General features: G+C 50.5%; 1 protein-coding gene across 1 annotated transcript; it reads right to left on the minus strand.

The window, feature by feature from the left end:
* Positions 1–7184: 7184 nt before the first annotated feature.
* On the minus strand, positions 7185–12151 carry Calhm3 (calcium homeostasis modulator 3). The gene is made up of 3 exons (XM_006983318.3): positions 11558–12151; positions 10167–10422; positions 7185–8201 (listed from the first exon to the last, which is right to left on the minus strand). Exons 1-3 carry the CDS (start codon positions 11842–11844, stop codon positions 7710–7712), a joined length of 1035 nt encoding a protein of 344 aa, XP_006983380.1. The 5' UTR covers positions 11845–12151; the 3' UTR covers positions 7185–7709.
* Positions 12152–13779: the final 1628 nt, after the last annotated feature.

Here is a 13779-nt window from a genome sequence, read left to right on the forward strand (position 1 = left end):
GCCATAAGGCTAGGTGTCCCCGGGACAACTGGAGTCCCTAGGTTGGTGACCCCTGAAGATTCTCTTTAGGGACTCCTCTAGAAGTCATGCACCAGAGTGGAGCGGCATGAGGGGGACCCGGCAAAGGTGTTTCTCCCTGGACGTCTGCTGCATGACAGGCACGGAAGAGGAGGCTCTCGGCTGCTTCCAGGACTTGACATGCCCCCAGGATGGCTCATGAAACCAAAGGAGGTTTCCAGTACCGCGTGGACTCTCTGCCTTGTGTGCAGGTATTGGACACAGCTGCCTGTTTGTAGCAATGATGTGTCAAGGACCACAATGGTTGAGAGGTACCTGTGGTAGCCATGTGCACTGCCTGCAAACTCTACCTGCAACGTTAGCTGGAAAGTCTTGATGTTCCACAGTCACTCGTGGGTCTCACACGACTGTGAGGATTGCTGCTGCAGCCTCTCTTCCTCCAAGGTCTACACTTTGGCTCCCAGCCTCCTTTTAATCCTCAAACAGGACAACCCTTCCCACCTGAGAGTCTGCACACACTCTTCGTGTTCCAGGAATGCTTCTGTTCTTCCCGGCAGACATTCCCGTTCATCTTTAAAATACATAATTTATTTATTTATCTTATGTATATGGGTGCTTGTCTGCATTTGTGTCTGTGTACCACATGTGTGCCTACTGCCCTCAGATCTCTTAAGATCAGGGTTACAGATGGTTGTGACCTGCCAGGTGGGTGCGGAGAACTGAACCCGGGTCCTCTGGAAGAGCAGGCAGTGCTCTTAATCACTGAGCAAGCTCTCCAGACCCTCCTATTTATCTTTTGTTTTGTTTTGTTTTTAGAGACAAGAATTCACTGTGTAGTCCTGACTGTCCTGGAACTCACTATGTAGACTACGCTGGCCTCGAACTCAGAGATCTGCCTGCCTCTGCCTCCTGAATGCAGGGACCAAAGGTGTGTGCCACCACCGCCCAGCTTTCTTCCTAGTCATCTTTAAGAGCCACTTTTTTTTTTTTCTTTTGAGACAGGATCTCCCTATGTAGCCCTGGCTGACCTTAAATTCTCTATGTAGACCAGGCTGGCCTTGAACCCACAGAGATCAACCTGCCTCAGCCTCCAAAGTTCCTGAATTAAAGGCATATGCCACCATTGTTGGCCTTTAAAATTCACTTTAATGTCCCCTCCCCTTTATTTATGTATTTATTCATTTTTTTTTTTTGAGACAGGGTACTACTGGTCTTGAACTCACCATCCTCTCACATTCTAAGTCTGAAATTACAGGAATGAGTCCCATGCCTGCCTGATAATGGTCCCTCTTTAGAGCAGTCTTCCTGAGCTCTCAGCTTAGATCAATGTCTCTGTCTTTCTGTGTTTCTGTCTTTTGTCTCTGTCTCTGTCTCTGTCTCTGTCTCTGTCTCTGTCTCTCTCTCTCTCTCTCTCTCTGTGTGTGTGTGTGTGTGTGTGTGTGTGTGTGTGTGTGTGTGTGCATGTGTGTGTTGCATGCACAAGTGACTGTACCCATGCATGTGCGTACAGATGTGGAGGTCAGAGGTAGAGGTCAGAGCAGGAACTTGCTGGATGTCTTCCTTTATCAGTCTTTTTGTTGCCTGGAGACAGATTCTCTTGCTGAGCTAGACACTCACCTTCTAAGCTAGGCCGGCCAGCCAGTGAACTCTCAGGATCTGCCTACTCTGCCTTCCATGGTTCCTGGCGTGCCCACCCATGCTGGACCTCACATGGGGGCTGGGGATTTGAACTCAGGTCCTCATGCTGGCAGAGCCAGTTCTCTGACCCACTGAGCTGTCTCCTCAGCCCCCTTATTTCAAACTTAACTATGCTGAGAGGATGTTTGTTTAATATCCATGGCTCCCCTTGGACCACACGCGCTGAAGGCCTGCATTTATTTTGTTTGCTATTCTTTTTTTTTTTTTTTTTAAGATTTATTTTTTTATTATGTATACAGTGTTCTGCTTGCATGACAGAAGAGGGCACTGGATCTCATTACAGATGGTTGTGAGCCACCATGTGGGTGCTGGGAATTGAACTCAGGACCTCTGGAAGAGCAGCCAGTGCTCTTAACCCCTGAGCCATCTCTCCAGGCCTGTTTGCTATTCTTTTAATAGATACTTTATTTTATGTGTATGAGCATTTTGTCTACATGTATGCATGGGCACCACATGAGTGCCTGGTGCCCTGAGAAGAGGGCGTTGGAGTCTCTGGAACTGGAGGTACAGATTACAAACAGCTGTGAGCGGCCATGTGGGTGCTGGGAATCGACCCCAGGTCTTCTGCAAGAGCAACCAATGCTCTCAACTGCTCAGCCATAATTCCAGTCCCCCTGTTCACTATCCATTTCCAATACTGAGAACACTGTACCTGGTACTTATAGATGCTCAGTTAATACGTGCTGCATGAATACCTAAATGGGTGATCAAAGGAAAGCATAAATTTGAGGGGAGGTGAGAATTCAGACCCAAACAGGAGGCCTTCCTTGGTGGTTTTAGGTTTCCCTGCAGAGGGAGGATCTGGGAGAACAGAGGGCTAAGGGCCTGGTGGGTGTTCAAAGCTCACTGCCAAGGCAGTTGTTACTGGAGGGCAACTCAGTGTCACCTCTGTTCTGCCCACACCTGTCTGGAGGGGGGCTTTTCTGTACCACCAGCTGCTCCCCAAATAACCATTCAGAGACTTATTTTTAATTATAAATGCTCAGCTGATAGCTCAGGCTTGTCTCCAGCCAGCTCTTACAACTTAAATTAGCCCATTTCTATTAATCTATGTGCTGCCTGAGGCTCATGTACCTCATCTGTGAACTTCCCATGTTGCTTCTGCTTCTTGCTTATGACTCCTCAGACTCCGCCCTTCTTCCCAGCATTCTCTCTGCCCTGAAAATCCTGCCTAGCCATTGGTCAATCAGCTTTTTTTTTTTTTTTTTTTTTTTTTTTTTGAGACAGGGTTTCTCTGTGTAGCTTTGCGCCTTTCCTGGATCTCGCTCTGTAGACCAGGCTGGCCTCGAACTCACAGAGATCCACCTGCCTCTGCCTCCTGAGTGCTGGGATTAAAGGCGTGCGCCACCACCGCCCAGCTCAATCAGCTTTTTATTAACAATGAGAGCAACACATTTTACAGTGTACAGAAGGATTATTCCACAGCACCTGTCACTCCAGACTCTTTCCCACTGGTTGTCCCCAGACCTTCAGGGACATGCATCCCCAATCCCTACTCTCACCTCTCCTAAAAGAGCCCATGAAGCAAGGAAGGGGAGAGGTTGGGTGCAGTTGGCCGCACAGCAAAGTGCTTTAGTTTTCTATGAGACCCTCCAAAGTGGAAGCATTTAATATGGGTACATTCCCCTGCTTCCCCTGTGGTCCTGGGCCCCAGCATCTTTCCCCACACAGGATGTGAATGGTCATCACTGTATCAGCACCACAGACTGGAAGAGCATCGGAGCCTCTGACCTTCCTTTGGAATTCTGGAAGGGGCAGTTGCCTGGGGATTCGTATGGCTCCCACAGAGCCCCGTGAAACCCTGCACTTCCTGGACTGTCCCTGCATCTCTGCTTCTTGATTGCCCCTTTTCCTCTTTAGCGGACCCTCGCCCTTCCCCTAGATGCCGCCTGGCCCCACTCTAGCCTTTCTCTCGACAGCCCCATCCATTCCTGTAGCCTTCAGCATCCCTTCACCCAGACCAATCCTAAGTAGCATCTCCTGCTTGACCTTGCCACTCACTGAGCACTTGCCTTGATCCCTAAGTTGCTTGTACATAGTACCAAGTATTAAGTACTCCCTGGAGGTGACGCCCCCTCCCCCCCCCACACACACACAGTGGGAATAGATGTGGGGACTTTGAGTATCCAGGCTTCATCAGATGAAGACCTCTCCAGACAAAGCTGGTGCTTTCAGGACCAATCTGCCTTGCTCAGTTGGATGTTGAGTCTCCCTTGTGTATAGGACAGGGTCAGGGGGCTGCAATCCAGGATTGGCTGAGACTCAAGGAATGTGTCTTGGCCCCCAAGATAGCTACTGTCCTTGAAAGGCAGGGTCTTTAGGAGCCAAGTGAGCCTGTTACCTGTGTCCCTCATTTTTAGTTGGGGTGGTACCTGTAGCTCGAGACATCTCACACTTGCAAGGATGTGAGCAAAGGGAGTGTGGGTGGATGTTGGCAGAGAGGTTTAGGGTCTGTGGCTGTATCAACTGGGGCCTTAGAGGGTGAGAGGTGCCTCTCACGGTAAGGCAGGAGGGTCCAGAGAAGGTGTCACTGGGCTCAGGCTCAGGGACCATCGCTTGATGGACTTCCAGGCTCTAACCGATGTCCTTTACTTCTGTCTGGTTGCCCTGGTACCTCTCTGTTCGGTTGTGAGTTCACTCATCATGCCCCTACCTTCCACTCCAGCCCAGGAGAAAATGCAACAGGCACAGACTTTTGCCAACTCCATTTTTGTGTCTTTGCTGTTTCCTCTTCATTTTGCTTTCCAAATGTCAAAAGAGCCCTATCCCTTAAGACCCAATCACACGATATCGCCACTGTCCCTCAGTCTATAGCTTCATCCTCCCCCCAAAAGCTTCCGGGTGCATGGCTTGCCTCTGTGATGTCGCACTGTTTGCTTCAGATTATCAACATTTCTGTCCCCATCTCTGTCCCCTTAAACAGTGATCTCCTGAGGTCACCTATAAAGTATCTCTACCGTATTTCCTGTTACAGTGCCGTATGCAGGAGGTGCTCTATAAATGCTCAGTGTAGGGAGGAAGGAGCGACAGTTACAGTTGGTGGTTTTTTAATAGCTCTCATGTTGCTTCTGCAGAGGACCCAAGGCAGCCCTCTCCCAATCTCCTTTCCCAAGGCGGGGGCTCACCCCCACACGCTGGGCTGTCATCAAGTTCTCTCTCCCTCTCTCCCGCAGTCCCTGACAACAATTTGCCTAAATCATGTCCTGCACCCCACGCTACTGCAGACATTTGCATGGCCTGACCGCAGTCAGGAAGTCGGGGGAAGCTGAGCTGCAGGGATTTTCTGGTCTCACCGGGTGCCTTAGCACAAGCCCAGGAGAGTAGAAAGGTCTTAATGGAGGGATCCAGGTTCCAGGGGGTCATCAGGGGCACCTACACTGCCCAGGGCCCCGAGGAAGTAGCAGAGACTGCAGTAAACCCGGCAGGCTTTGCGTTTGGGCACAAGTGAGTCATTAGGGTCAGGCAGAAGCTCAGAGGCACTCACGGGCTTGATCTTTCCCCAGCTCTTCCTGTTTGGGCTGCCAGAGAGTGTGACTTTTCTAGCAGCTCTAACTGTTCCTAAGCTAGACCCCACCTGGTTCTGGAGATACCCTTACCAGGCTATCCACCTCTGTCAGGACTCCCCGGGGAAGGGGCCACCTGAGAAGGGGAAGATGCTAACTCCTGATTCACGAGGCCGTCAGCGGAGACGTGGCGGAAAGGTGAGGAGCAGCCTGCCAGCTAGAGGCAGAAGGCCGGGCTTGAAAGAGCCTGGACCAGGCTTAGCTGTGCCCAGCTACAAACAGAACTGACGGGAACTGAGGGATATGAAGGTCACCCCCTTCTTGACTTCACAGAAAAATCTGCTCCACAGGAAAATATAGAATATTTTAAAGCAAAGTTGCTTTCTTCTTTCTTTTGTAAGATTTTTTTTTTAACAGTTCATGTGTGTGTTGGGAGAGTGGTGTTTGCTTGCCATGTGGGTGCATGTGAGGGTCAGAGCATGACTTGCCAGAGTTGCCTCTCTGCTTCTATGATGTGGGCCCTGGGGACTGAATTCAGGTCTTCAGGGTGGCAGCTGGTGCCTTTATTCTCAGAGCTAATTCACCAGCCCTATTTATTTATTTATTTATTTATTTATTTATTTATTTATTTATTTTTGAGACACAATTATTTTTTTGTAGCTCAGGCTAACCTTGAATTCAATTTGTGTCTGAGGATGGCCTCAAACATCTGATGTTCCTGCCTCCACATCCTGAGTACTGGATACAAGTGAGCACATCATGCCCAGTTTATACGGTGCGAAGGACTGGACCCCCATTCATGCTGGGCAAACATTCCACCAACTGAGCTATATCCCCAGTCTGGAAAATAGAAAGTATCTGGAGTGGCCCTTAAGAGTCAGCGCCCAGGGCTTTCGTGAGGAATATACGAAGCAGAGCTGGCTAGGGCCTACCATGAGAACCCTGGTAGCAGCGGCGAGAAACCCAACAAGGGCATTGAAAGACAATCAAAAGACCTAGAGAGTAAACTGACGCCAGAGCTCAGAATAGAACCCGGCCAGGTGTCCTGGGATTCAATGCCAACGCCTTCCTATCAGGTGACCTTCGGCAACTTCAACACCTTTTTGGTTCAGTTTTCTTTTTCAGTGATCTAATAATGTAGCTTTAGTTGGCAAAGTGCTTGGTTAGCATGCACCAAGACCTGAGTCCCATCCCCAGCACTGCATTAGCTGTGCATGAAGGCGCACATTTGCAAGGCCAGAACTCAGGAAGTGGAGGCAGGAGGTCAGGAGTTCAAGGTCATCTTCAGCTAGACAGACAGTTGGAGGTCAGCTAAGTTTCATGGGACCCTGTTACACACACACACACACACACACACACACACACACACACACACACACACAGTCTTTGTCTCTGGGGTGTGCTGGCACACTTGTAATCCCTGAAAGCTCTTGATCAGCTAAGGCTACAGAGTAAGGCTTTTAAAGGGGGATGGGGTGGGGCTGGAGAGATGGATCAGTGGTTAAGAGTCCATACTGTACTTGCAGAGGACCCAAGCCTGGCTTTCCAGAACCCATATTGGGTAGTTCACAACTGCCTGTAACTCCAGCTCCAGGGAACCAAGACCTCTGTGGGCACCAGCACTCACATGCACATTCCCACCCAGCCCCATATACATAAAATAAAACAAATTTGTTAAATGAGATGGCTCAGAGGTAAAGGCACTTGTTGACCAGCCTGATGTCCTGAGTTTGACCTCTGAGACAGACTTGGCAGAAGGAGAGAGCTGGCTCCTACAAGTTGTCCTCTGATTTACACACACACACACACACACACACACACACACACACACACACACACTAAACGTAATTTAAATTTAAAGGGGGCACTAATGATCATACCTCATTCACCAGGTTACATGAAGATTGAATGACTAAATATCAAGCATGCGACACAAGTATGATTATTTTTTTAATTTGGAATCAATGTCTATGACCCATATCCACAACAATTTATTCAGACTGTGACTACTCAAAGTTTGGTCCACTGCCCAGAAGAACCAGTGTTGCGTTGGGGATCGTTAGAGACGAGATTCTAGAAAGCAGGGAATGGTGGGCTCACACCTGTAATCCTGACACTAAGGGAGCCTGAGGCTAGCCATGCAGTCCAGGCCTGGAGTTCAAGGCCTTCTTCGGCTAGACAGCTGAAGTGTGACTCTTCCTCAAAAAGGGGGGGGCGGGGCAAGGGAAGAAGAGAAGGAGAAGGGAGAAAGGGAAGAAAAGAGAGGGAGGGAGGGAGGATAGATTCAGGGACTCAGTCCTGGGTGCGCTGAATCAGAATCTGAACTTGATTGGGCCCAGAGGGAATGGTATCCATAGAGGAGGGCATGCCCAGAAACTAGGCAGACACTGGGCCATTTGGGACGTCAACAGGGGAGGCTGGCTTCCAGACCCGTGTCAACATGGGCATGTGACATGGGAAAACCGCTGCTGTGGGAGCCTACCAAGATCCCTACACATCGACCTGGTGGCACAGCTTGGTACCTGGAGCAGCTATAGGGGCACGGTGGTTGAGGCCAGGCCCCCGGAGCCTGGAGGATGCTGTGAGGTCAAGGGGCGGCTTGCTGGAGTACCAGGTACTTAGGAGGTGATCTACCTGCTCCTGGCTGGAGATCGCACGCAGGTAGGCCTTCCCGCTTCCACTATCCAGGTCCTCAGGGAGTTCTTGGGGTTCCTGTGACTCTGGGATTCCACCTGTTGGGTCCCTACATAGCCCCAGAGCCTGCAACTCTCCCTGCATGCTCGCGAAGAAGTGCAGCACGCAGCGGTGCGCGAAGTCCCGCGCATGCTCACAGCATGTCTCATCGAAGAGCTTCTGTTCCAGGTCCACATAGTTGCTCCAGTATCTGCGCTGCAGGAAAACGGTCTGGTCGAAGCAGGGCCTCAGGCAGCGGACTAGGAAGGCTGCCACTATCAGCAGCAAGGTAATACTCCAGCCGATGGCCTGGAGAGTGAGAAGGCTTCTGTGAGATGCACCCTGTGCGCGCTCCAAGGCCCCTCCCTTTCTCTCTAGCCTTTATCACATCTATACATTTTCCCATTCAGTCACCATCCCGCCACCGACCCTCCGGATTCATCCATCTAACCATCTCTCCACCCATCCGTCCAATCACCCTTCCTCTCCTTTGTATGTCCATCATTCTTCCATCTCCCCATTCTTTCATTTATCCTTCCTCTTAGCCGTCCCCATCTCCCATCCATCCATGCCTCATATTCTTCTTCTTTCTGTTTATGGCCCATTCACCTGCACATCAATCACTTTATCTTTTTACCCATTCTCTTGTATATTTCCCATCCACTCTCATAGCTATGCTATATTTTGTGGGGCATTAAGCAGGGACAGGGACAAGGGGACAGCGTTCTAGGCCACTGGTGAGGGAAACCAGAAGTCATTCTCTAATGCTGGAGCCCACACCTGCCCGGCTCCTCTCCTTTTTCAAAGCTGCAGTCTTTCCCAGGCCCACAAACATGAAAATCCTTGTCACTTGTAGATGGAGTGACTCACCCTTTAGAGTTTCCTTATTTGGTTACACACAGGCTCCCTCACCAAACAAGTTGAGTATTTTATGTATGAGAATCAGGAAAAAACAAAAAGCCTTGATAAGCCAGGCACAACTGAAAACTTAAAACTTAAGATGCAAACCTGGATCTGACTGCGAACTCCATGTGTTCTCTACTGGACTTGGGAGAGCCTAGAGCGCTGCACACACTGAGTGCTGGTCCTCTCACCATACCTCAAGCCTGTTTCCTCTGAGCCTAAATGCTCCCTTTACTCCAGAGTATTGGGTCTCTGGAGTCGTGGAGACACTCCATGTGTAACGCGCTCATAAACGCTCTGTGATGGACACAGGCTAGCACAGGCTTGGGTGGTGGAACTGGCAGCCTGTGTGGAGGTGGGGCTGTGGATGCCCCCGGTTAGTGGAGAGGCTACCCAGTAAGAATCCCAACAGCTGGCGAGGCCCTCCCTTGTAAGGAGAGAGAAGGACCAGTGCCATGTGTAGCCAGAAGCTGGCCCTACCTGTTACAAGCTATGTGACTTCGGCCTCGTGAACTAAACACTCCCAGAACCTCCATTGCCTCATCTGAAACATGGGATGCTAACAACTGCCTCCATCCCAAAGGGGCGTTCTGAGAATCAGACAAACTGATGCTCAGAAAATACTTAACACAGAGCCTGAAGTGGAAGCGTTCAATAAATGGCAGCTTCCACCATGATGATAATGGACTGAACCCCTGAACTGTGAACGAGCCACCTCAATTAAATGTTTCATTTATAAGAGTTGCTGTGGTCATGGTGTGTCTTCACAGTAATAAAAAGCCTAAGACAGACAGTCCAGTGCTCATCTCTCAAGGGTAGTGGTCCCAATCCCCCTACATCTCCTGCCCTTTGTTATGGCTCCAGCAGTGAGGAGCATCCTCAGAAAGTCATGTAGACCCAGCTCAGCGCTAACTCCAAAGCAACTTGGGGTATCTGTCTTAGGGAAACTATTGCTGTAATGAAACACTGTGACCAAAGCAACTTGGGGAGGAAATGATTTGGCTTGTACTTCCATCATTGAGGAAGTCAGGACAGGAACTCAAACAGGCCAGGCTCCTGGAGGCAGGAGCTGATGCAGAGGCCATGGAGAGGTTCTGTTTGCTGGCTTGCTCCTCATAGCTAGCTCAGTCTGCTTTCTTATAGAACCCAGGACCACCAGGCCGGGGTGGCACCACACACAATGGACAGGGCCCTCCCCCATCAATCATTAATTAAGAAAATGCCCTACAGGCTTGCCTACAGTACATTATGACGGTGTTTTCTTAATTGAGATTCCTTCCTCTCAGATGACTCTAGCTTGTGTCAAATTGACATAGAACTAGCCAGGACAGTATCTATGAGGGATCAAGGCCTGGGCAGGCCCCTGCTTACCTGTGACAGGCACCGCAGGTATCGAGAGACAGCTTTGCGTGCAGGGCTGTCTTTAACCATCACATCCTCCTTGCAGGGCACCTTGGCTAGGAAGAGCTGTACCTGGCTGGGGGTCATGTTGGCAAAATCCAGAAACTTCTCAGGGTCAACGGAGTTGCTAAAGGCACACACGAAACACTTCCCGTCAAGGAGGGCCAGCAGGATCCAGAGCAGGGGTGCTGCCAGAGCTCGCTGCAGCACGGAGGAGCACATGTACCTGACAGCAGAGAGAGGAGGTCCAAAGGGCAGCCGGCATGCAGCTAGAGGCAGTGAGAACTGGCATGCAGTGTGGCCACTTCCTAGCTGGGACAGCTGGGTTAGGGTCTCTCTCTTATAGTCTCTCTCCCCTTCCCCCCACCTCTCTGCATGGCCTTACAGATCCCAGTTTGGCCTTGAACTCTCTGTGCAGTAGATTAGGATGACCTTTAGCTCCTGATCCTTCTGCCTCCTCCTCCTCCTGAGTTCTGGGATTACAGGAGTGTGCCGTCCCATCTGGTGGATGCAGTGCTGGGGTCCACCCCCAGGCCTTGGTGCATTCTAGGCCTTGATACCAACCGATCTACAGCTTCAGCCCTTGGCCAAGGTTCTCAGTGTCTATGTGTCAAAGATTCATCCTCTGGGCAGCAGGTCTGCTGAAGGAGCAGACCCAGGGCTGACGAAAGTGAACCTAGAGATGCCTTACTTGCATACCTCTCAGCAGCGTGGATCTCGGCCGCAGGCGCTGGGCATTAGGAACTGCTAACTAAGCCTTACCAGCTGATGTGTATCCGTGTGCCAGACCCTGAGGACATATGCCTACAACCGCCTAGGCGCTTGTCTCAGGAAGCTTCCAACAAAGGAAATACAGCCTTTAAATAAACCATGGCCTCTTGCCGCATGCACCAAACAAACAAAACACCTACTCTGCACCCAACGGGACAGATGTGACCCAGGTAATTCTTGGAAACCCTGAATCATTCTTATGGTTACAGTAGTGGCCAGGGAAAGGTGAAGGATGATAGGTACAAAAATACATGTTTTCAGGGCCTGCAAGATGGGTAGGTCAGCAGGTAGGACCACTTGCTAAGGTTGATGACCTGCATTCAATCCTCAGAACCCGTATGGTAGAAGGAGAGAACTGACTCCTGAATACTATCCTCTGACCTACACATACACACACACACACACACACACACACACACACACACACACATACACACACACACACACACACACACACACACACACACACACACACACACGTTTCCAGATGGGAACTGGAAAATGAGGACAATATCCTTAGCTGGGGCAAGGGGGAGTGTACCTGATAACATCAACTGCCCTGGGTAGCAGAGAGGTGTGCGGGACCCTACCTGATGATGCCCAGGTCCTTCTTCCGGCGGCCTGCTGGCCGGCGCCATTCCTCCACCATCACCACAGACTGTCTATTGACCAAGAGACCACAGAGGAAGAGGGCCAGAGGGGGTGTGAGCAGCAGGCCCAGGCCATAGAGGGCGTTGTAGCGTGCTAGGCAGGGGCAGTTGAAGTCGAAGGAGGAGTACATCTTGACTGTGATGGCAGCCAGCAGAAGGCAAATGCCGTTCATCACGGACTCCGAGCTGGACTGAAGGTGCTGGAAGAGCATCCGGAACCTATCCATGACTGCGGCTGCGGTGGGGCACTGAGGCTTGGTCACTCAGTGATGGACCTGGGCGCCCCAGGAGGGTGTCTCGCTTCTTCTTAGGCCCACAGTGGACAAAAGAAAAGGCTGCCCGCCGCCCCCAAGCCTACCCTCCACGGCGTAAAGAAGACTAAAGGTAGAGGCTGGCTTTCTCTAAAGACGCCTCTCGCCAGGTGACTGCCGCTCCCTCCCCCGTGGGGTGTGCCATTCTGTGACCAGCCAGACCAAAGCATTAGGCAAATGGACCCTGCCTTGCCCTGACTCCCTCCACAGCCCCTGTGCCTGTCTTCGGGGTTTGTGTACTCAGACAATGTGTGGGGCTCCCTGGGGACAGGCAAATTCTGGGTGTGGCCAGAGAAAGCATAGATGGAGCAAAACTGTACTTTCTGATGAGGCTACAACCTGAGAGCCCAGCCCAGGGACAGTTCCTGTGTGCTTTGGGCTGGGTGGAAGCTGGACGGGTGACAACTCCTCCCCAGAGGCCTTCTAGAAGAGGAAGAACATGGAGTCCCACCTCAGGGACTCCTTTGAGAAGGGCTACGGGAGGCAAAGGCCTTCCAGTAGAGGATACTGCACAAGCAGAGCCGGGGTGGCTTCTGTTGTGATAAAACACTCCAACGAACAGCAACTTGGGGAAGGACAGGGTTTATTTCAGCTTACAGGTTACAGTCCATCCTTGAGGAAAAGTCAGGGTAGGAACTCACGAGAGAACCTGAAGACAGGCCTGCTTGCTATTCTTCACAGCATGACTTCTGACCAAGGAACTCGCTTCATAACCAAGGAAGTACAGCAGAAACCATGGAGGAATGTTGCTTCCTGGTTCACAGAGGTTTCTGTTTAGCTATTTTTTTCTCTCTCTCTCTCTCTGGTTTTGGTTTTTCGAGACAGGGTTTCTCTGTGTAGCTTTGGAGCCTGTCCTGGAACTCACTCTGTAGACCAGGCTGGTTTGAACTCACAGAGATCCTCCTGCCTCTGCCTCCTGAGTGCTGGGATTAAAGGCATGTGCCACCACCACCCAGTTTAGCTAACTTTCTTTTTTTTTTTTTTTTTTTTTTTTTTTGGTTTTTCGAGACAGGGTTTCTCTGCGTAGTTTTGCGCCTTTCCTGGAGCTCACTTGGTAGCCCAGGCTGGCCTCGAACTCACAGAGATCCGCCTGGCTCTGCCTCCCAAGTGCTGGGATTAAAGGCGTGCGCCACCACCGCCCGGCTTCTAACTTTCTTATATAACCCAGGATCATCTGCGTAGGTAATGGTGCCACCCACAGTGGACTGGGCTCTCTTACCTCAATTAACAAGCAAAACAATCTCCCACAGATGTGCCCACAGGCTGGTCTGATATGGATAGTGTAACGAGTTTTTCTCTATCCCACCAGTCAGCTCCCAAATAACAACACAGAGACAACTTATTATTAATTATGAAAGCTTGGCCTTAGCTTAGGCTCATCCCACTAGCATTTTTTTTGCGGGGGGGAGGGGACACGTATTTTGAGACAGGGTTTTTCTGTGTAGCTTTGGAGCCTGTCCTGGATCTTGCTCTGTAGATCAGGCTGGTCTCGAACTCACAGAGATTCACCTGGCTCTGCCTCCCTAGTGCTGGGATTAAAGGCATGCGCTGCCACTGCCCTGCCCCACTAGCTTTTATAACTTAAATTAACTTTGTTTTATTAATCTACATTTTACCATGTGGCTTCTTACCTTTCTTTCATTCTGTATGTCCAACTCCCTCCATGTCTCATTGGCATCTCCTCTGTGCCTCAATTCATCTCCTACTTCCTCTCTCTGCCTGGAAATCCCACCTATATGTGGTGCTATATTGTGTACCCTAATAAATTTGCCTGAGGATCAGAGGACAGAGCCAGCCACTAGATTAGACATAGAGGTCAGGCAGTGGTGGCACACACCTTTAATCATATCA

Source organism: Peromyscus maniculatus, chromosome 1 (genome assembly GCF_049852395.1).
Source record: "Peromyscus maniculatus bairdii isolate BWxNUB_F1_BW_parent chromosome 1, HU_Pman_BW_mat_3.1, whole genome shotgun sequence".
NCBI lineage: Eukaryota > Metazoa > Chordata > Mammalia > Rodentia > Cricetidae > Peromyscus > Peromyscus maniculatus.